General features: G+C 37.1%; 1 protein-coding gene across 1 annotated transcript; it reads left to right on the top strand.

The window, feature by feature from the left end:
* Positions 1-731: 731 nt before the first annotated feature.
* On the top strand, positions 732-2,190 carry LOC100247017 (non-specific lipid transfer protein GPI-anchored 31). Its single transcript, XM_010659305.3, has 3 exons — positions 732-1,258; positions 1,428-1,454; positions 1,807-2,190. The coding sequence occupies exons 1-3, from the start codon at positions 907-909 to the stop codon at positions 1,989-1,991; spliced, it is 564 nt and encodes a 187-aa protein (XP_010657607.1). The 5' UTR covers positions 732-906; the 3' UTR covers positions 1,992-2,190.
* The last annotated feature ends 20,911 nt before the right edge of the window (positions 2,191-23,101 follow it).

The raw sequence follows: 23,101 nt of genomic DNA, 5'->3' as shown, positions 1-23,101 counted from the left end.
AAATGAAGTCATAATTAATAATTGAAACTTTATTTTAAATAAAATATCAATTGACAATTGCGACTTTAATTTAATTTTTTTAAAAAAAAATTAATAATATGGTTCATATCAGAACATAAATTTGATAAATTTTTTTTAAAATTTAATTTAATTTTTGTTCCCAAAAAGGACTGTTTTGGTCCAAAACTCACGTTTCAATCTGTAGAAGTTGGATAACCTCTCAACCGTTCCCAAAGCTTAACCACCACCCAGTGGGCAAATTGGCAATTCCCTATCAACTTCTATTATTTTTCTTCATCCTTTGCTCAGAAAACTCCTACTGCTCTCTACCTACTTGCATACATGCATTCAAGTTCGATTTCCAATTCCAATTTATATCATCAACGGATTTTTTTAATGTCATAACTATATCCCAACTATATACAACTACAACAATCTATACTATGGTAAGAATTGTAAATTGAGGAACCCTGAAATGCCTCGAACCTACGACTTCTCGATCAAACCAAGTAGAATTTGGACTCAATAGACGTGGTCAGGATCATATACCTTATTGCACGCGGCATTTGAAGAAACAAACGAATCATAAATTGTGGAGACAATATAGAAACGTGAATTGAAAGGAAGTTGTAAAGTGAACAATATCTCTCTCACTGTTAAATCACGCATTAGATGCAATCCTAAAATCTCGTCTCCACTAAATTCGAATTTCGAGATACAGGTTGACACGTCTCCTCTCATATTCCCATCAGTCTCCCACATGTCACCACCACCTCCTCCTCCTAATAAAAAAGGCACTCTCCATCCTCTACACACTCCACTACCCTTTCCGTTTCTCAAACGCCCTACAGAGTTCAGACCATCCCCGCTACTCCCACGGCCACCATCAGAATCCAGTCCGCCGGTATGGTGATGAAGATGAAGACAATGTTGAGGGTTGTTATGATGCTGTTTGTGGTAGGGATTTGCTGCGTTGAGGCTGGGTCGCAGCAGACGTCTCCTTCGCCGGCGGTGGACTGCTCGAGTCTGGTACTGAACATGGCGGACTGCCTGTCGTATGTGTCGAACGGGAGCACCGCGTCGAAGCCGGAGGGGACGTGCTGCACAGGGCTGAAGACGGTGCTGAAGGCGGACGCGGAGTGTCTGTGTGAGGCCTTCAAGAGCAGTGCGCAGTATGGGGTGGTTTTGAACGTTACCAAGGCTATCTATCTCCCTACTGCCTGCCGCGTCTCTGCTCCTTCTGTCAGTAACTGTGGACGTGAGTCATCTCTGTTTGTCTTTCTCTACCTATTTTTGGCTTTTTCCTTTCGTCCTGTTTGGTTTCAAGGAAAATTAGTACTTGAGAATTTTTGCCAGAAATTTTTTGTTACTGACTGCTCTTGTGGGTTTTCCTGACAATGATCTTCTTGTATTTTTTTGTTTGGCAGTTTCGATCACTCCTGCTGGTTCTCCTGGTACGTTATGTCTATATATATTTGATGACCTTAGAAAAACTGATATTTATTTGCTTATTTGATTCCAATACAAAGCAAATAATTATCATTTTTTATGTTTTTTTTTTCCCTTTCTTTTGAACTCTTAGTAGGTAGAAATGAAATCAATCAATAGTTGCTTTGTTTGGTTGCCGAGAAATACTTGATGTTACCCCATTATTATATTGTGGGTTTTAGATCTATGCTTATCCATTATTTAGGAGATTCAAACCTCCTCAGAACTTTTATTTTTAGAATTGAACTGAAGATTCTCTCTCTTTCTAACATAGAAAAGAAAATTCACTAATGCCTCAAAATTTGATTTTGTTTGCAGTGGAAATCCAATCTCCAGAAGCATCTCCATCATCAGAAGCCACAGCACCTGCCTCGCCCACATCCGCCAGTGAGATAGCTATGGCGCCGGCGCCGGCGCCGGGAAGCTCGTCTTCTTCTATGGTGTCCATTTCTGTTGGGTCTCTTGTTCTGAGCCTTCTTGCAGCGGCCGCACTCTCCTTCTGAGATAATACGGCACCGTTTTGAAGGAGGAACAGAGGGATATTTCATATTTGTGACGTTTTGTTTTTAAAAATTTGGGTTATTTATTTCTCTCTTTCTTTCTTGTATGAGATAGTAGGTATATAATTCATTCGAGTCTAACTTGGAACCCATCCGGGCTTTTTGTATTTCACTTATATTTATCATTTGCTTTTTCATTGGACATTTTAATTTGTGGTTGGGAAATTTAATACTTATTATTTAAGTTAATTTTAAATTAAATTATATATTAAATATTGATTTAAAATTTATTTTATTTTTAGTATTTAGATTATTTGATAAAATTAATTTAAAATTTATTCTAAATTATCAAATTATTTTAAGGATGTGAAGAAATAATTTTTTAAAAAAAAGATAATTCTAAGAAATAAAATAAAGATGTTGATTAAAGGATGAATTAATTATTTTTATTTATTATTTAAAATTATATTTAATTTTAAGTTATATTATTAAATATATTTAATTTATATAAGTCATTTTAAGTTATTGAATTAATTTATTTAATGACTATTTAGATTGTCTTTTATAATAATTTTAAAACGTATTTTTAATATTTAAAAATATAAAAAATTTTAAAATGTTTCTTAAAATCATCTACAATGGCGTTGAAAAAGTTGGACCCCAAGCATTTTCAAATTAAAAATATATTTTGTATTAAATTTAAAATTTTATATTTTGATAAAACCCTGTTTGGACGAAAGAGCAAGATGCCTCATTATAGTTGTGTTTATTAAGGGTCAAACCAAGTGGAGAAAAGTAGGGCCAAACGCTATAAATGGAGGCAGATCGGAAACTGTGGAAATACAACTACACGTCCACACCCAAGGCCACGGCATTCAATCGTGACTGTCGTCACAGTCTCATTCAATGCTCTCTGCCATCTCATAAATCTGTGATCAACTCTTAGGTATCTATCTACACTCATTGATGATGAGTCTCCTGCTCCGGAGACATGAAGGGTTGCACTCTTTATTGGCTGCAACTCAATGGCATGGTTTGTAATAATGGCCAAGATTGAAGGGTGAGTTTGTAAGATGGCATGCATGCAGCATGATTAGAATTATGGCACCCACTTTCCAGGCAGGCGGAGGAATCATGCACAATGGGCTGTGATGGGAAGAGCTTTGTTGGCACTTGGCATGGAATATTAAAATTAATAAAAGAAGAAAATAAATTATTATTATATTAATATTTTAAATCCGGTCAAACACTTAAAAGTTGATGTTGACTGATACTGACCTCGTCATCATTCCGAAATTTATTAGTAAAATATTGTCATAGGCATTTTTCGAGACTCCCAATTTCAAAATTTGTTCGAAAAAAAAAAAAAAAAAAGCGAATGCCCAATATCTCTCCGCAGCAACCTTGGAGGGTCATGGAAACAAAAGGAGCATGCTATCTTCAACATTGTCTCCAAGTTAACTACCACTTTGGATGTACTTTTTATTTTTTATTTTTAAAATCAGTAAATTCATTAAAGAAGATCAAGAAATCTATTTTCTAAAATATGTTTCAAAATTTTCTTCTAATCATAAAAATGATTATTTTTTTTACAATATAAATCTTATATTTTTTAATATAGATGTTTATATATTTTTTTGTAATAAAAAGTTTTTAGTTTGTTATAATATTTTTTTAATTAAATTATATGTACTTTTCTATAATTTGTTAATATTAAAAACGTTTTTGTACTTATTTCATATATTATTGTCAAAAACACTATTAAAAGCACTTTCTAAATTCTTATAAAATCATTTTTCACAAAAATGTTATAATAGAAAACACTTCTAATAAAAACATTTCAACTAAAAGCACTATCAAATGAGGTCTAAGTCTTGATTAATTTGAACTTTATTTTCTTTAATAAATAAATTTAAAAATATAATTATGTGTAAGGAAAGAAACTAACAAAGTAATTTAGAATGCATTTTGGTCCATGACTTTTAAATATTAATTAAATTGGTTTTAAATTCTATGACTTTTTAATAGTAATATTAGTTTTTGAATTTGGAATGATCTTTTAAAATAAGTAAATATCGCTTGCCTATTGAAAAAATTAAGAAAGTTCAAAAAAAAAAAAAAAAAAAAGACATGTATAATTAGAAAATAGGTCATATTTGAAGTTTGGAAGTTGTTTTCCATTCTTCTTTGTTTTTAAAAATTATCTGTGTTTCACATACGTTCCCACTCCATGGTCAGACTCACTTTTTATTTGTTAAAAAATATTGATTTTAAAAAAAAAATTGAAGCTGCTTATTTTTGTTTAATTTTAAGAGAAAATAAAATAAGAAATCCCCAAAGTGAAACAAAATAAGAAATCCCCAAAGTGACTTTCTTTTTTTCTAAAGAAAAAAAAAATCTATAAAAATCAAATACAAATTTAAAAATCAAGTTACTTGGGAAAATAATAATGACACTCCTTTAAGCCCTAAAAAGTTTTCTATTGAGCAAATAAAGGGAATTTTGATAATTAATAAATTAATATATCATGATACCAAATAAATGTATAAGAAGATATAACAAAAATCAAAATATAAGAATATAAATTAATTGATAAGAGAATTGTATTTATTAAATTGATTAAAAAAGGATTTGATTATTTTAAAGATTACAACACATTTTCAAGAAATTTCAAAAAGGTTTTGTAGATCTTGCATTGCAATGCATGCGTTTCCACTTGAATGGCACAACTCGCTTTTTATTTTTAAAATTGATTTTTTTGAATTTTTTTGGAGTTGCCACTTATTTTTGTTTTATTTTTAAAGTGAAAAAACAAAATAAGAAAGAAAAACCCTAAATATGACTCCTAAAGGAAAAACCGAGTTCAAGTTTGTGGGTCAGATCACCAATTGGGAAAGTATGGTGATAGACCGTGGCACTTCTCTAAAACCTAAAAATTAGGTTTCTATTAATTAACTAAGGCAAGTATGACAATTGATTAGGAAATTGTGGATACTAAACAATGATCAAATAATAAAACAAGTCATGCATGATGATGGATAAATAAATAAATATAATAAGGTACAAGGCGTACCTCAATTGCAAGTTGAGTGCTATCATTAGAGACAAGGTTAGTGCACAAATACAAAATAATAGCATTGATTACTACTCAAAAAGTGCTATTTGATAGCTTGTAATTAACTCTTTTAAACACTTTTGAGTAGTAGTTATTACCTTTTAACTCAATTAGCATATTAAGCAATCGTTTCTAATCAAATTGTGCAAGTTTTGGTGCTTTTGATAGTAATTTGATCACCAAAGCAATCCAAGATCAAGGAGAGTTCTAAGGAATCCGTGGCAAAGCAATTGGAAGCTCATTAACATGAAGAAATCAAGATTTGGAGCCTTGTAGTCCTTTGCCAAAAATAAATCAAGAATGCAAGGATGAAAGCAACATGAAGAATTCAAGTGGACATCAACTGTTTGACACTTTTGAAGCACTTCCCAGAGTCCATTTGATGCATAACATATGTTGTTTCAAATCTTGGGAAGTCAGAAATCCAACGCTTCAAATAGTGCGTGAATCGGAGTTGAAATGAAGAAGTTAGAGTCATTGGAAGCCGATCACAGCAAGCTGAAGGCCAATTTCGCAGCGCTGCGAAATCAGCCTTTGGCTACGAAATTTCGCAGCCATCTTGTACGCATGCGAAATGCTCCTGAGTGCTTCCAGATATTTGCGACCGACATTTTTAGATATTTTGCTTCAGATATTTGATGTCTAAATCCCCATTTTCTCCTTGTAACCCACCAATTATAGGATTCCTTAGTTGTTAAGTAAGACAAAAGGGTGAATAACCATGTATATATTGTTCTTGTAATTTTCATATCAGACATCTCGGGAGCTTGTTCTCAGAGAACACCAACTTTTTGTATATTTTTAAAGGAAGTAAAATACAGAGCTTTGTTCCGCCTTACCTTCTCATTTTGATTGTATTTTTCTTACTAGCCAAACAAGCTCTGAGGATGTTTCCTCAGAGAATGAGTGGCTAGACTTTTTGTTTCTTGGAGCTAAGGTAGCTGGGTAAGGTGCCGAATGCAAGAATTGAGAGTTTTGTTGTTTCAACTATTAATGAAGAGAAAGTGTAACCCGTTAATGGTTTTTATCTTTTTAGTTAACTTAAAACACCTTCAATTCACCTGGACCAACACTTGGTAAGGCAAGTGATCTCCGTCCATTGAGATTCACTAGTTTATCTCTTGCGAGCCTTTGGAAGGTGACTTGAAGGTAGGATTTTTTAGAATTGCCAACACTTGGTAAGCTTTTGGACTCTAAGGAGACATCCATTAGTTATCTCTTGCGAGCTTGAGAAGGGAAGTCCAAGGTTAATGATCACCTTGAATGGCAAATGTTAGGTGAGAGGCACGAGCCATTGCGAGATGCATCAGTGAGAGGGAATTAATGCTGAAATTCATAAATGGGCTACATCTGTACAACACCGGTTGGATAATGAACTATATGTTAATTATCCAATGCGAGGAAAATAATCAAAGTGACCAAAACTCTGTTTTTGTATGAGGAGCCTGATCCTAGTGATCATAAAACTCCAAGAAACACTTTTCTTTATAAGTAATTCCCATTACTTTCTTTTCCGTTAGTTTGAAACCAAACCTTTGTCAACCAAAGTTTATGTTTTCTTTTGAAGCTAACTTTGAAATGAAAAGTCACCAATTTAACTCTGAATTGGTATCATTTATAATTGAAAACCCTTCCCAGTGAACGATCCTAGAGCTACTATGCTATGCTAGCTGAGGCTATCCTAGTACATGATGTAATAGGTTATAAATTTTGTTGATTACTCCCATCAGAGGACCGAAATCAAGGTACACCAGCTGGGCATGGAAATCAAATGGCGCTATTGCCGGGGAAGGTGCCAATTTCACAGTGATATTATTTCAGAGTACTTGTGATTTTCATCACAAGTTTGGTAACTTTTCTTTCATTTTACTAATTTTTTCTATTGTTTCTTATCTTGTTCATATCCTAGTATATCTTTTAATTCATTTTTAGTTCATTTTAGTCTTTTTGTAGTTTTGTTTTCTTTTGTTTTCTTTTGCTTTTGTTTTAGTTACAGTTGATACTAGTTGTATATGCCAAATTGGATACGAGATAGTGGAGGAAGGCTTGTTAAACGTGATACACCTCATAACAAGGAATTGGAATTGAGCTTGAATATCATGGAAGCTACACCTGAAGATTAGCATAGTCACCATGGTCACCAGGACAATCCCAATGCTTTCAGATCAATGAGGGACCGCATGCATCCACCTCGTATGAGTGCACCATCATGTATAGTGCCCCCTACAGAGCAGCTAGTGATCAGACCGCATATTGTTCAACTTCTACCAACTTTCCATGGGATGGAAAGTGAGAATCCCTATGCACATATCAAGGAATTTGAAGATGTTTGTAATACATTCCAAGAGGAAAGAGCATCAATCGACTTGATGAGGCTTAAGTTATTTCCTTTTACTTTAAAGGATAAAGCCAAGATTTGACTTAATTCTTTAAGGCCAAGGAGTATCCGTGCTTGGACTGACTTACAAGCTGAATTCCTCAAAAAGTTTTTTCTTACTCACAGAACAAATGGCTTGAAAAGGAAAATTTCAAACTTCTCAGCTAAAGAGAATGAGAAATTCTATGAGTGTTGGGAAAGATACATGGAAGCCATCAATGCTTGCCCTCACCATGGTTTTGATACATGGCTATTGGTGAGTTATTTTTATGATGGGATGTCTTCCTCAATGAAGCAACTCCTCGAGACAATGTGTGGAGGAGATTTCATGAGCAAAAATCCGGAGGAAGCAATGGATTTCTTGAATTATGTGGCTGAAGTTTCAAGGGGATGGGATGAACCAAACAAAGGAGAAGTGGGAAAGATGAAGTCTCAATCGAGTGCTTTTAATGCTAAGGTTGGGATGTATACCTTGAATGAAGATGATGATATGAAAGCAAAGGTCGCGGCTATGACAAGGAGATTGGAGGAGCTAGAACTGAAAAAGATGTATGAAGTGCAAGCTGTTGCTGAAACACCAGTGCAAGTAAAGCCATGTCCTATTTGTCAATCTCATGAACACTTGGTGGAGGAATGCCCTACAATTCCAGCTGCTAGGGAAATGTTTGGAGATCAAGCAAATGTTGTTGGACAATTCAAGCCCAATAACAATGCTCTGTATGGAAATACTTACAACTCAAGTTGGAGGAATCATCCAAATTTCTCATGGAAGCCAAGAGCACCTCAGTACCAACAGTCGACTCAACCATCTCAACAATCTTCAAGTCTTGAACAAGCAATAGTAAATCTCAGCAAGGTTGTGGGAGATTTTGTTGGAGACCAAAAAGCCATCAATGCTCAACTCAATCAAAGAATTGACAGTGTAGAGAATACTTTGAATAAAAGGATGGATGGGATGCAAAATGACTTATCTCAAAAGATAGATAATCTCCAATACTCAATCTTAAGGCTCACTAACTTGAACACAGTACAAGAGAAGGGTAGATTTCCTTCTCAACCTCACCAAAACCCCAAGGGTATCCATGAAGTGGAAACTCATGAGAGAGAATCCTCACAGCTGAGAGATGTTAAAGCTTTGATCACTTTAAGGAGTGGTAAAAAAGTTGAGATGCCAACACCCAAGCCATATGTTGAAGAGGAAGAAAAAGAAAAGACAAAGAAGAGGGAGGAGATCAAAGGAAAGAAGAAAGATATCAGTGAAAGGAAAGAGGACCATGATTCAACAGTGAATGCAAATCTGGAGAAGATACTTCTTAAGGAAGAAATGTTGAAGAAGCACACCTCTCCACCTTTTCCTCAAGCTTTGCATGGGAAAAAGGAGATTAGAAATGCATAAGAAATTCTTGAAGTATTAAGATAAGTGAAAGTCAATATTCAATGCTGGATATGATTAAACAAGTTCCAACATATGCAAAATTCCTAAAGGATTTGTGTACTATCAAAAGAGGGTTGAATGTGAACAAGAAAGCCTTCTTGATTGAGCAAGTAAGTGCTATTATACAATGCAAGTCTCATTTGAAGTACAAAGATCCGGGATGTCCTACCATTTCAGTCATGATTGGAGGAAAGGTAGTGGAGAAAGCTTTGTTAGACTTGGGAGCAAGTGTGAATTTGCTTCCATACTCTGTCTACAAGTAATTGGGACTTGGTGAGTTGAAGCCAACATCAATCACTCTATCTCTAGCAGATAGACCAGTGAAAATTCCAAGGGGGGTAATTGAAGATGTCTTAGTTCAAGTTGACAATTTCTACAATCCAGTAGATTTTGTTGTTCTTGATATGGATCCTACTATCAAGGAAGCTAATTTAGTTCCTATCATCCTTGGAAGGCCATTCCTTGCTACCTCAAATGCAATCATCAACTGTAGGAATGGACTCATGCAACTCACTTTTGCTAACATGACACTAGAGCTCAATATCTTTTATATGTCTAAAAAGCAAATCACTCCGGAAGAAGAAGAAGGTCCAGAGGAGGTATGCATTATTGACACTCTAGTGGAGGAGCATTGTAATCAGAATATGCAAGACAAGTTGAATGAAAGTCTTGGGGATCTTGAAGAAGGGTTGCCTGAACCCTCTGATGTGCTTGCTACTCTACAAGGTTGGAGGAGGAGAGAAGAGATTCTACCTTTATTCAATAAAGAGGAGGCACAAGAAGCTGCTAAAGAAGAGACCCCAAAATTAAATTTGAAGCCTTTGCCCATGGAGTTGAAATATACATACTTGGAAGAGAATAAACAATGCCTTGTTGTTATATCTTCATCTCTTACTAATCATCAGGAGAAGTGTCTACTTGAAGTTCTCAAGAGGTGTAAGAAAGCAATAGGATGGAAAATATTTGACTTGAAAGGCATTAGTCCTTTGGTTTGTACACATCATATATACATGGAGGAAGAAGCTAAACCAATTCGTCAACCTCAAAGAAGATTGAATCCTCATTTGCAAGAGGTGGTGCGAGTGGAAGTGCTGAAGCTACTTCAAGCAGGAGTTATCTATCCCATATCTGACAGCCCTTGGGTGAGCCCTACTCAAGTGGTACCAAAGAAGTCAGGGATTACTGTGGTTCAAAATGAAAAAGGAGAAGAAATTACTACACACCTCACTTCAGGTTGGAAGGTGTGTATTGATTATAGAAAATTGAATGTTGTGACAAGAAAAAATCATTTTCCATTGTCATTTATTGATCAAGTGTTGGAGAGAGTCTCTGGCCATCCTTTCTATTGTTTCTTGGACGGGTACTCCGGATATTTCCAAATTGAAATTGATGTTGAAGATCAGGAGAAGACCACTTTCACATGTCCATTTGGAACATATGCCTACAGGAGAATGCCTTTTGGTTTATGCAATGCACCTGCAACATTCTAAAGATGTATGTTAAGTATCTTTAGTGATATGGTGGAGCAAATTATGGAGGTTTTCATGGATGACATCACCGTATATGGAGGTACATTTGAAGAATGCTTAGACAACTTGGAAGCGGTTCTTAACAGATGCATTGAGAAAGATTTGGTGCTCAACTAGGAGAAATGCCATTTTATGGTACATCAAGGAATTGTCCTTGGTCATATCATCTCCTAGAAAGACATTGAAGTTGATAAAGCAAAGGTGGAACTTATTGTCAAATTGTCGTCCTCAACAACTGTAAAAGGAGTAAGGCAATTCCTTGGCCATGTAGGGTTCTATAAGAGATTTATAAAAGATTTCTCTAATCTTTCAAAACCTCTTTGTGAACTTTTGGCTAAGGATGCTAACTTTATATGGGATGAAAGATGTCAAAAGAGCTTTGATCAACTGAAGCAATTCTTAACAACAACTCCAATAGTGAGGGCTCCTAACTGGCAACTACCCTTTGAAATAATGTGTGATGCCAGTGACTTTGCTATAGGAGTTGTGCTTGGCCAAAGAGAAGATGGGAAGCCCTATGTGATCTACTATGCAAGCAAGACATTAAACGAAGCTCAAAGGAACTACACAACTACAGAGAAAGAATTGTTAGCTGTGGTGTTTGCCTTAAACAAGTTTCATGCTTATCTAGTAGGGTCTTTCATCATTGTTTTCACTGACCATTCAACCTTGAAGTATTTATTGACAAAACAAGATGCAAAATCAAGGTTGATTAGATGGATTCTCTTACTACAAGAGTTCGATCTCCAGATCAAAGATAAGAAAGGAGTGGAGAATGTGGTAGCTGACCACCTGTCAAGGTTGGCTATAGCACACAATTCCCATGCCTTACCTATTAACGATGATTTTCCTAAGGAATCACTCATGTTGCTAGAAAAAACTCCTTAGTATGCTCATATTGCTAACTATCTAGTTACTGGTGAAGTTCCAACTGAGTGGAAAACACAAGACAGAAAGCACTTCTTTGCAAAGATTCATGCTTATTATTGGGAGGAGCCTTTCCTTTTCAAGTATTGTGCAGATCAAATAATAAGGAAGTGTGTCCCTGAAGAAGAGCAACAAGGAATCCTGAGCCATTGCCATGAAAGTGCATGTGGAGGCCACTTTGCCTCTCAGAAAACAACCATGAAGGTATTGCAATCAGGGTTTACTTGGCCATCACTTTTCAAAGATGCCTACATCATGTGTAGGAGCTGTGATAGATGCCAAAGGCTTGGAAAGCTAACAAGAAGGAATCAAATGCCTATGAACTCCATTCTAATAGTTGATCTCTTTGATGTTTGGGGCATTGACTTCATGGGACCTTTTTCAATGTCTTTTGGTAACTCTTATATCTTGGTGGGGGTGGACTATGTTTCTAAATGGGTTGAGGCAATCCCCTGTAAACACAATGATCACAAGGTGGTTCTCAAGTTTCTCAAAGAGAACATCTTTTCAAGATTTGGGGTGCCCAAGGCCATAATCAATGATGGAGGTACTCATTTTTGCAATAAACCTTTTGAAGCCCTATTAGCCAAGTATGGAGTGAAGCATAAGGTAGCTACACCTTATCATCCTCAGACTTCCGGTCAAGTGGAACTAGCAAACAGGGAAATGAAGAATATATTGATGAAGGTGGTGATCACTAGCAGAAGAGATTGGTCTATTAAGCTTCATGATTCACTATGGGCACATAGAACAGCTTACAAGACTATTCTTGGTATGTCTCCTTATCTCCTAGTCTATGGCAAAGCATGCCATCTCCCTATGGAAGTTGAATATAAGGCTTGGTGGGCAATCAAGAAGTTGAATATGGACTTGATCAGAGCCGGAGCAAAGAGGTGCTTAGACCTTAATGAGATGGAGGAATTAAGAAATGATGCTTACATCAATTTCAAAGTTGCAAAACAGAGGATAAAGAGGTGGCATGATCAATTAATCTCCAACAAAGAATTCCATAAAGGACAAAGAGTCTTGCTCTATGATTCAAGGCTCCACATCTTTCCTAGGAAGCTCAAGTCAAGGTGGATAGGCCCTTTCATTATTCACCAAGTACACTTAAATGGAGTGGTGGAATTACTGAATTCCAATAGCACTGACACTTTCAAGGTCAATGGTCATCGTCTCAAGGCATTCATTGAGCCATTCAAGCAAGAAAAGGAGGAAATCAACCTCCTTGAGCCATAGAAAGCCTAATTAGAAAAGGGTTAGATGGACTTGGTTTCACCAAAGTCCATATTTTTTGCTTAATTTTGTTAATTTAAAAGCTTTATTAATTCTTTTAATTTTAAAATTTGATCTTAAGTTGTGTATTTGTATGTAATTTAATCTTTTTGAATGATCTCATGTAGGAGGAATTGCAAAGAAATCGAAGGAAGGTCGCTTGGAGCAAGAAGGAATTTAAAAGCAAGGGAAAAGTATTGGTCTGTGAAATTTCGTAGCCCAAAGGAGGCCCCTGCGAAATCGCCCCTTTGCTGCGAAATGATTTCGCAGCCCCAAAAGGTCCGCTGCGAAATCAAGCCTTCGTTGCAAAATTGCCACTTGGCTGCGAAATGATTTTCGCAGCCCCATGCCCCCCTCTGCGAAAATTTTCGCAGTTGCGAAACCACCTCTTGGCACACGAGTGCCATTTCGCAGCACAGTGACCTCGTTTCGCAGCTGCGAAATGACTGCGAAATCCCCAAAGTGTAAGAAATCCCATTTTCGCAGCCAAAGCCCCATTTCGCAGGGTGTTTTGCAGTTGCAAAACACCCTTTTGGCACACGAGTGCCATTTCGCAGCACAGTACCCCCATTTCGCAATTGTGAAATGGGCTGCAAAAATGACCCTTTGCTGCAAAAAAGCCTCTCCGCTGCGAAATCGACCCTCCTCTGCGAAAATTAAAAACGACCTTTGGCATCCAATTTTTGAACCTTATAAATTCCATATTTTGTTAAAACCGGTCATTTGAGCTGCAAAAAGGTGCCAAAGAGAATCCAAGCCAGAGCAACCATTCATTTGCTCTCTCATTTGAGCCTAAGCCGCGTGCGTCTCCGACCATTTTCTTCAGTCAGCCATGGCAAAAACCAGAGGAGCGAAGTCCTCATCTCCGTTCGGCCGCAAAAGAGACCCATGTTCAAGGCTCCACATCCGAGCCTCCGCGACCAGTTGTCGTCCCACCTTCGGTTGAAACCGCACCATTGAGTCCTCCGGTGAGGCGCTATCAGACAAGGTCCAGTGGCCGTCCACCAATGAAGAAAGCCAGGGTATCGGACTCAGAGCCAATTGACTTAACGGAGCCATCTCCGGAGACTTATTTAGAGCCTCCATCGGAGCCTCAGTCGTCTCAGCCGCCACTTGAAGAGTCTCAGATTCCCTCAAGCATGACTCCTGAGGTGATTATCATGCGTCTCATGTCACCCAGCCCCCCATTCAGGGCAATTTGGATTGTCGGGCTAGACCATTTCACTCTGAGCTGTGTTTTGACACAGCCACCTTCAGACTTCAGCCAGAGCTCCGGGACTCCTTCCATTTGCTGCACAGGTATCATTTAGAGCATTTGCTGACTCCCAGGGATTTTTTCTATCCCCGTGTAGTCATGGACTTCTATCAGTCCATGACCACACACCAGGTCAGAGATCCTACTGTCATTCACTTCACCATTGACGGACGTCATGGTATTCTGGGAGCTCGACATATAGCAGAGGTGCTGCATATTCCATACGAGCCAGCCCGTCTAGAGGATTATCGAGTTTGGACTCATCCTGCCCAGAGTGATATAGTTCATATCCTGTCCAGAGGAGCATCCTCATATCAGTATCTGTTGAGGAATGAGCTCCCTCTTAGCATGTTCTTCATCGATGCACTCCTGTGCCATAACATCTATCCACTTCAGCATTGGGTGCAGAGGAGAGGAGTTTTGTTGGAGGCCCTATTTAGGATATCTGAGGGATTCTTCTTTGGCCCTCATTATCTGATTATGGCCGCTCTTCTCTACTTTGAAGAGAAGGTCCATAGGAAGAAACTGCTTAGAGCGGATGCTATTCCGCTTTTCTTCTCGAGATTGCTATGTCAGATTTTGGAGCACTTGGGCTATCCAGCTGAGCCTCAGCTTGAGCGCAAATGCATTTTTTGAGAGATATTCACTCTCGACAAATGGATGAGTATGACAGCATATAGTGCAGAGCCGGGAGCCCTAGCTAGAGCAGAGCATCCAGACATTCCATAGCTAGAGGAGCCTATACCTGAGGTTGCACCCTCTGCTCCTTCTGCCACACCACAGACTTCTCCTGTTATTCCAGCTACAACAGAGCCCCCTTCTTCATCTGAGCCTAGGATTGCTATATCCATGTCCGAGTATAGAGGTCTATGTCACACTTTGCAGACACTAACCACTTCTCAGAGCATCCTTACTTAGGAGATGACAACTCTTTGTGCTCATCAGGAGCAGATTTTAGCCACCCAGACTCAGCATACTGCCATTCTAAGACAAATTCAGCACCATTTGGGTATTCCATTAACTCTTGAGCATCCCACTCCTATCATCTCAGAGCCCACAGAGCACACCTTGCCCTCTGAGGAGCCGACTACAGGAGATGCAGAGACATCCTCTTGAGCCATCATTTTCCCATCATCATCCTCCCACCAATATCTGATCATTTACATAGTTTACTTTATGTATTTTCTTTATGAATTTTCTTAATATAGTAACTTGTAATCCCATGCTTTTGATATTCTATATATATTGGGATTGGTTGTATTACTTGTTTTCCTTTTTATTGTACTTCAATGAAGTAATACAAGTTTGCCAATTTTTGAGCACTCTTAGCATTATTTTATTTTAATTCCTCTACTCATATCTTTTGTTGTTTTTGAAACATGTGGTTTCTCCTATTCTACTCGAACTTCATACCACTCAGGAGGCACCACTATCTCCCTCTAATTTCAATCACTCATGCCACATTGAAGACAATGTTCAGCTTGGTTGGGGGGAGAGTTGAGGAAGAAAGTTTTTTTTGTTGATCAATGCTAAGTATTTTAATAATTTAGTTGTTTTTTGCTTAATTTTAAAATTTTTAAGTTTTTATTCTACTCTCCATGGTTATTAAAGAAAAATTATCAAATTAACATAAGAGAAATTGAATTTTTGTTTTTACTTAACTTATTGTTTGTATTATGCTTACTAAAGTTAATGAATTGTTGAACTTCTATTGAATTCAACCTTAGTTCTTCCACTTTAAGCTATTCACACACTGTGCACAATAGATTCCGACTATAAGATGAAAAACTATTTCCCCTTTGACTTAGGAAAATTTAGACTTGGTACTTTTGACCTCATTTAATAGTGTTGAGACACCTTATAAAAGGCCAATGAGCCTTTGAAAAAAAAAGAGAAAGAAAGATGTTTGCTTGCCTTGAAACCCGAGTAAGGTCTGAAGGGTATATGGTGAAAATCTTTAAAGCCTGGTGCCCTAAGCCTTCATTGGTTGGGAGTCACCAACCTCAATGCTCGTTACAAGGGTGAATAGGTGGAGTTTAACATACTGTAGGTGCTTGGGTATTAAAATTCATTCTCAAAAGTTCAGGGTAAAATCCGAGGAGTTAGTGGTTGAAAGATCCTTAAAGCTTGATGCCCTAAACCTTAATTGGTTGGGAGTCATCGATGGACCCCCGTTACATGGACAATTTAGAAAAAGAATACCTTTAAGCCTTGTACTCCTACACTGAAAAAAAAAAATGTGTGAAATAAAAGGGGTGTGTTCTTAGCCTATTAAATTTGGTCAGTTTGCTAAGTGTGGAAAAAGAACTAGGTTGGGGGGAGAGATTAGTTCAACATACTATATTCGGAAGCTATCAAGTAACACTTAGATTTTAGTGGAAGTGTAAGGTTTGGTGCTTTGGAAGTGAAAATGATTTTAAAGCTTCAATTTGCATAATGCCTTCTCTTTTTGAATTGTGATTAGGGAAAGTATTTGATAACTCTTGCTGAAATTTGAGTTTTATTTCTTTAATGTCTCATGGGAGAGCTTGATCATCATGCCACTTAAAATTTTTTGAAGTAATCAGCAGATTTTGTAAAGTATATTACTTTCTAGTTTTTTTTTTCTTTCCTTTATTGCTAAGGGACTAGCAATATATTGGTTGGGGGGAGTGATTACTACTCAAAAAGTGCTATTTGATAGTTTGTAATTAACTCTTTTAAACACTTTTGAGTAGTAGTTATTACCTTTTAACTCAATTAGCATATTAAGTACCTTTGCAATCATTTCTAATCAAATTGTGCAAGTTTTGGTGCTTTTGATAGTAATTTGATCACCAAAGCAATCCAAGATCAAGGAGAGTTCTAAGGAATCCGTGGCAAAGCAATTGGAAGCTCATTAACATGAAGAAATCAAGCTTTGGAGCCTTGTAGTCCTTTGCCAAAAATAAATCAAGAATGCAAGGATGAAAGCAACATGAAGAATTCAAGTGGACATCAACTATTTGATACTTTTGAAGCACTTCCCAGAGTCCATTTGATGCATACCATATGTCGTTTCGAAGCTTGGGAAGTCAGCAATCCAAAACTTCAAACGGTGCATAAATCGGAGTTGAAATAAATAAGTTAGATCCATTGGAAGCCGATCACAGCAAGCTGAAGGCCAATTTCGCAGCGCTGCGAAATCAGCCTTTGGCTGCGAAATTTCGCATCCATCTTGTACGCCTGCGAAATGCTCCTGAGTGCTTCCAGATATTTGCGACCAACATTTTTAGACATTTTGCTTCAGATATTTGATGTCTAAATCCCCATTTTCTCCTTGTAACCCACCAATTATAGGATTCCTTAGTTGTTAAGTAAGACAAAAGGGTGAATAACCATGTATATATTGTTCTTGTAATTTTCATATCAGACATCTCGAAAGCTTGTTCTCAGAGAACACCAACTTTTTGTATAGTTTTAAAGGAAGTAAAATACAGAGCTTTGCTATGCCTTACCTTCTCATTTTGATTGTATTTTTCTTACTAGCCAAACAAGCTCTGAGGATGTTTCCTCAAAGAATGAGTGGCTAGACTTTTTGTTTCTTGGAGCTAAGGTAGCTGGGTAAGGTGCCGAATGCAAGAATTAAGAGTTTTGTTGTTTCAGCTGTTAATGAAGAGAAAGTGTAACTCGTTAATGGTTTTTATCTTTTTAGTTAACTTAAAACACCTTCAATTCACCTGGGCCAACACTTGGTAAGGCAAGTGATCTCCGTCCATTGAGATTCACTAGTTTATCTTTTGCGAGCCTTTGGAAGGTGACTTGAAGGTAGGATTTTCTAGAATTGCCAACACTTGGTAAGCTTTTGGACTCTAAGGAAACATCCATTAGTTATCTCTTACGAGCTTGAGAAGGGATGTCGAAGGTTAATGATCACCTTGAATGGCAAATGTTAGGTGAGAGGCACGAGCCATTGCGAGATGCATCAGTGAGAGGGAATTAATGCTGAAATTCATAAATGGGCTACATCTGTACAACACCGATTGGAGAATGAACTATATGTTAATTCTCCAATGCGAGGAAAAGAATCAAAGTGACCAAAACTTTGTTTTTGTATGAGGAGCCTGATCCCAGTGATCCTAAAACTCCAAGAAACACTTTTCTTTATAAGTAATTCCCATTACTTTCTTTTCCATTAGTTTGAAACCAAACCTTTGTCAACCAAAATTTATGTTTTCTTTTGAAGCTAACCTTGAAATGAAAAGACACTAATTTAACTCTGAATTGGTTTCATTTATAATTGAAAACCCTTCCCAGTGAACGATCCTAGAGCTACTATGCTATGTTAGCTGAGGCTATCCTAGTATATGGTGTAATAGGTTATAAATTTTGTTGATTACTCCCATCAGAGGACCGAAATCAAGGTACACCAATTGGGCACGGAAATCAAGCATGTATGTCAAAGTAAGGCAAAGTCAATCGAGCAATCAATCACAGATGTCGGATCCCACCAATACCCAATTTATTTTGTATGAATCGATTCTCTAGAATTCCATTATGTTTGGAAGTATAGAATTTTACTCATACTTACTAAAAAAACGTTTAAAAAAACAAGGAAAGTTGTGAAAAATGCTTGCCGAAAAGAAAATGGCAGCAAATAATTTATTAAAATAGGATTTTTGGTGACCTAAAACTCTAAGGAAGAATGAAAAGTTGTGGAATTAAAATCATTTGGAAACTAGAATTTTGAATATCAGCTTTTGAAGGCATGCATGGGTGCAGAAGTGGGTCCAGGGTACTCTCTCTGGAATACTGACTGTGCTTTCTTGGAATTCATTGTCCTTAGTCTGGGAACTTCACGCCTTGTGGGCCACATGGAGGAAAATATTCATGTCCAATAAGAAGAGTACTGGGCTGAACACCGACTCGTTAAAGATGACGAGAAGTTGGGACACCATATGCTAGATTGATGAAGCTACTTATCATGGGAGTTGGTCTCATTGGTCCACATCTTCCACAAACTGAGCTCATAAACTGTGAGAACCATGGCAAACATTATCCTATAATATCCTTTCTGCAACCACCTTATTCACTTGAACTCCACTGAAAATGCAGCCGCTAATACACCTTATGCAACCACCGAAATTCATCTTTTTAACATTGTAAATTTAGTCATTCTCTATTGAAACATGCACTGAAATTCACTTACATTCCCTCATTGGATTCTTATCATAAAAATCACCATATGTAGCCCAAAATATCACCCGAACTCCACTAAAAATTCAACCGTCAATACACCTTATGTAGCCATTGAAATTCATATTTTTATCATTGAAATTTCAGCCACACTAAAATTCAGCTACATTCCCTCATTGGATTCTCACCATAAAAACTACCTTATGCAGCCCACAATATCACCTGAATTCCATTGAAAATTCAGCCGCCAATACACCTTATGCAGCCGCCAAAATTCATCTTTTTACCATTGAAAATTCAGCCACATTCTCTATTGAAATGCGCATTAAAATTTAACTACATTCCCTTACCGGATTCTTACCATAAAAACCACTATATGCAGCCCACAATATCAATGGACTCTCCGTTATAAAAAAAACGTCCATATGCAACCAAAATTCTCCATTATTTCTTCACTAAACCAAGCATTACATGGTTGTCGTTTCTCCATTAACTCACCATTAATTCTCACCGAAATTCGATATTTTGAAAAAAAAAAAAAAAGGTTCAATTCATGGTAGATTCTCCAATTCAGTTGAACATGTTTCCATCTTCTAACTTTAAAATATTCATGGCTGCCCTTTTCAAATTATCTTTTCATTCACCAAAATTCAAGGTTGCAATCTCCATAAAAAAATTCCACAACTTCTTCCACTCATCCACCAAAATTCATTACTATAATTCTCAAATTCTCTCACTGAGATTCATGGTTATACTCTTCTAATTCTTCTGAAAAAATTCATGGCTGCATCTATGGATTTACCCTTAGCTCTCAAAATCTCATTATCTTCTCATGCTCTCACCATCGACAACCTTGCATGAACCTTCCCTAAAAAATTTGATTTTTGATCAGGTGGCTCAAAAGCAAAGGACAATTGAGATAATGATGCAAGCAAACTCGATAGGGGGGATATGCCTCAGTATAATAACTCATAAGGATCAACAACTAGGTTAAAAGGTGATGCAATCTACAGAAGGTCTGAAGCTCTCAGAGAAGGAGGTATGACCTAGTATGCAACGGTGAACAAACTAACATATGAAATGCCACAAAACTATTGTACTTTGGATATGCTTGTCAATCATGTAATGAAAATGCCCAACCTCAAACAGGAAATGCCAAATAGGACCATGTATTGTGATACCATGCTGACTAAACAAAACTAATTAATGGATAAAAACAATGATGACCAATGCTCGTAAGATAAAGTGTAAGCAAGTCAAAACTCAACATATGACTATCATAATGAAAGCACCACCACCAATGAATCAATAATCTGCTAGGCCCTACCATCATGGAAGATGCTAAACCTAAAGTCCAAAAGATGTATGAAAGCTATATAAGAAAGTTGAGATCTGGTTTACATTCTCCCCTAATCTAAAGAGTAAGTTGTGAAGTCATGTGTCATGGTGAAATGTGTGGGCTAAAAAAAGGTAATGATTAGGCTCTGGTAAGGTAGAAAGCATGAAAGTATCAAGGGTGAAATGTCTTAGTACGAAATGAAAGGTAGGTAGGTATAAAAAATCATCCAAGTATGCTGAGAAGACTGAATCCAAGATGTCAATAGCTCCATAATCCATCAAAAGCAGCAATCATAAACATAAAGTTAAGTCTCAATGTCAAAACATCCAACAAAGTGGCTATGCCCTAGTATGTAGTGAGTACAACATGAAATAATCCAATGATTTCCATATCACTCGTGAAATGCTCCAACGTAAAGAATCAATTTGATTTCCCTCTAAAAGATGAATATGCCCTAGTGTAAAAGATCCAATAGGGTGGTTATGCTCCAATGAAAAATACTCTCCATACCGGCTATGCCCCAGTATAAAGTAGTTTAGCTGAGTCAACAATCGTTAAGGAGGATCATGCTTAGTGTATGTCAACAAATCAATCAATCTCTACTCTTGGTGCTAAAAATGGAAACATCTCAACATAATCCATATGAATCAAAATCCTCATGCTCTATGAGTGCGCATGAAGTGGCTATGCCCTAGTATAAACCATCTGAAGTGACTATGCTCCAAGATAAATCAAAGTCTATCGCCAATGAGAGGGCTATGTCTCAGTATATGTCATCATAATAAGGTCAATATCATCTCTCAATGCTGAAAATGAATATACCAATATAATCTCAACAGACCCTAATCACCCCATGCTTCAAAAAAAAAAAAAAAAAAGAGTGGCTATGTCTACTATGTACGATTTCTGGAGCATTTGTGTTTCAAAATAAACCGTCATCTCAAAAATCAACCAGGCTATGCCCCAGTGGAGGGTCATCCTACAACTCCTAATCCATCATAATCCAAGTGAAGAGGCAAACTAGCTATGTCCTAATGCAAGGCATCATCCCAAAAGAAATTGTCATTGACAAGTGGGGTATGGCCTAGTGTAGATCACATCATCTCCAAAAATCCACCACTGATAAGAAAGGTATGCCCTAGTGTAAGCCATCACCTCAGCTCCCCATTCATCATGTTCCAAGAAACAATCTCCAACCAATCTCAAGTATTGCTCATGTGTGAGCTATCAAGCACAATGTGTGAAATCATGGCCTCAGGGTGGTCTTAAGACACGGGACATAACGTAGGTTAAGGTAATAGGGTGGAAGAAATGAAAGGAAACTAAGCTCAATAATTCCTATGATATAATCCCCATACCCCTCATGCATGAGATGCAATGCGTAGAAAATCTCATGAGTCATAGACCTAAGGATTCCCACATGAAAAGTGATGATAAAGAAATGAACATATCAAATAAAAAAGTATAATGTGTGGATGCTGAACCCCAGTCAAACATCAACCATGATGAGAAAAGAAAGAAATCAGATGAGGTAGAGCAAAATGGAGTAATGGAATAAAGATAGAAGAAAGCAAATAGATAGAAAAGTGAGTGATGGTCAACTTGCAACAAAGCATGGAAAATAGTCTCGTTAGAAATAAATGGAATGATGGATAGAGCAATGATCCAAAGATACTAAAGAGAAGTTGCTCGTCTCTCTCATAAAAATTGAATGGGCGACTCATACTCTCATCCAAAGATACATACCAAGATAGAATCTTATAAAGAAGCTCCCATACGAACTCTCTCTAACACATAAACTCAATGAAGCAAACCAGCATATCCATACATGTGCTCAATGGAGAATGGTAAAATGAATAATGCAAACTTTTTTTTTTTTTTTTTGTGCATACTTTGATCAATAATGAATGACCTCTAATGAAAATACATACCCAAATGATCAAACCCTCCCCACATGTTGATATAATGTGAATCCTTGTTGACAAGACAACCTCTTAAACTAAGATATTTGAATCACTACCATGAGGTGGATTGGGAGAAGAATATGACAATCCTCCATGTAGTGATGTGTGGAAAACCACTACCCAAGGTAAAACAAGGATGGTGTCAAGTAAGCGATGATGAGGAAAAAGACAGAGGATGAATATCACAAGTGGTGATATGTGATGTCAAGAAAAAGTGATGAGGATGATGACAAAGTGGAAAAATATCACAATGAAAGGTGAGGGATAAGACTTGAATGTGTCTATTAGGTTCAATGCTCATGAGGTACCTAATCAAGGCATGAAAGCACTATAGGGTCCCTAACCTAGTGTCATAGGTAAATGAGGTGATGAAAGAAAAGGTTATGGTGCTCATGTGAGGCTCAGAGGGCTAGCAACAAGTAACTCTATATGCGAGGGTGATTAAATAAACAGGCTCACGAAATGATGGCCACCCATCTTTAGACTACAACCTCAAATATCATGCTTTCAAAATCTCACATGATCAATACTAAAGACTGACATCCATCCAACATAGTCATATCAATCTCTCTGAAATCATGTGAAATCCCTCACTCCGGATGCTCTGTGATGATCATTAAATCCATCTGACAATCAGCTCACTCTATCATCATAAGACACTCATCATCGTCTCATAAAATTAGACTTTCTGATCATGCCAAAACCTCAAAGTCATGTGCAGTGGCTTAGATCTGGATACTCCA

This window comes from Vitis vinifera, chromosome 12 (genome assembly GCF_030704535.1).
Source record: "Vitis vinifera cultivar Pinot Noir 40024 chromosome 12, ASM3070453v1".
Classification (NCBI taxonomy): Eukaryota; Viridiplantae; Streptophyta; class Magnoliopsida; order Vitales; family Vitaceae; genus Vitis; species Vitis vinifera.
This window is presented reverse-complemented; position numbering and strand designations above follow the sequence as displayed.

What these genes read in the sequence shown, in the direction of transcription:
- LOC100247017 (XM_010659305.3), top strand. Translation starts at nt 907, where the DNA reads ATGGTGATGAAGATGAAGACAATGTTGAGGGTTGTTATGATGCTGTTT. An exon ending in TTCTGTCAGTAACTGTGGAC is followed by an intron (nt 1,259 to 1,427) that starts GTGAGTCATCTC and finishes TTTGTTTGGCAG; the next exon opens with TTTCGATCACTCCTGCTGGT. An exon ending in CACTCCTGCTGGTTCTCCTG is followed by an intron (nt 1,455 to 1,806) that starts GTACGTTATGTC and finishes TTTTGTTTGCAG; the next exon opens with TGGAAATCCAATCTCCAGAA.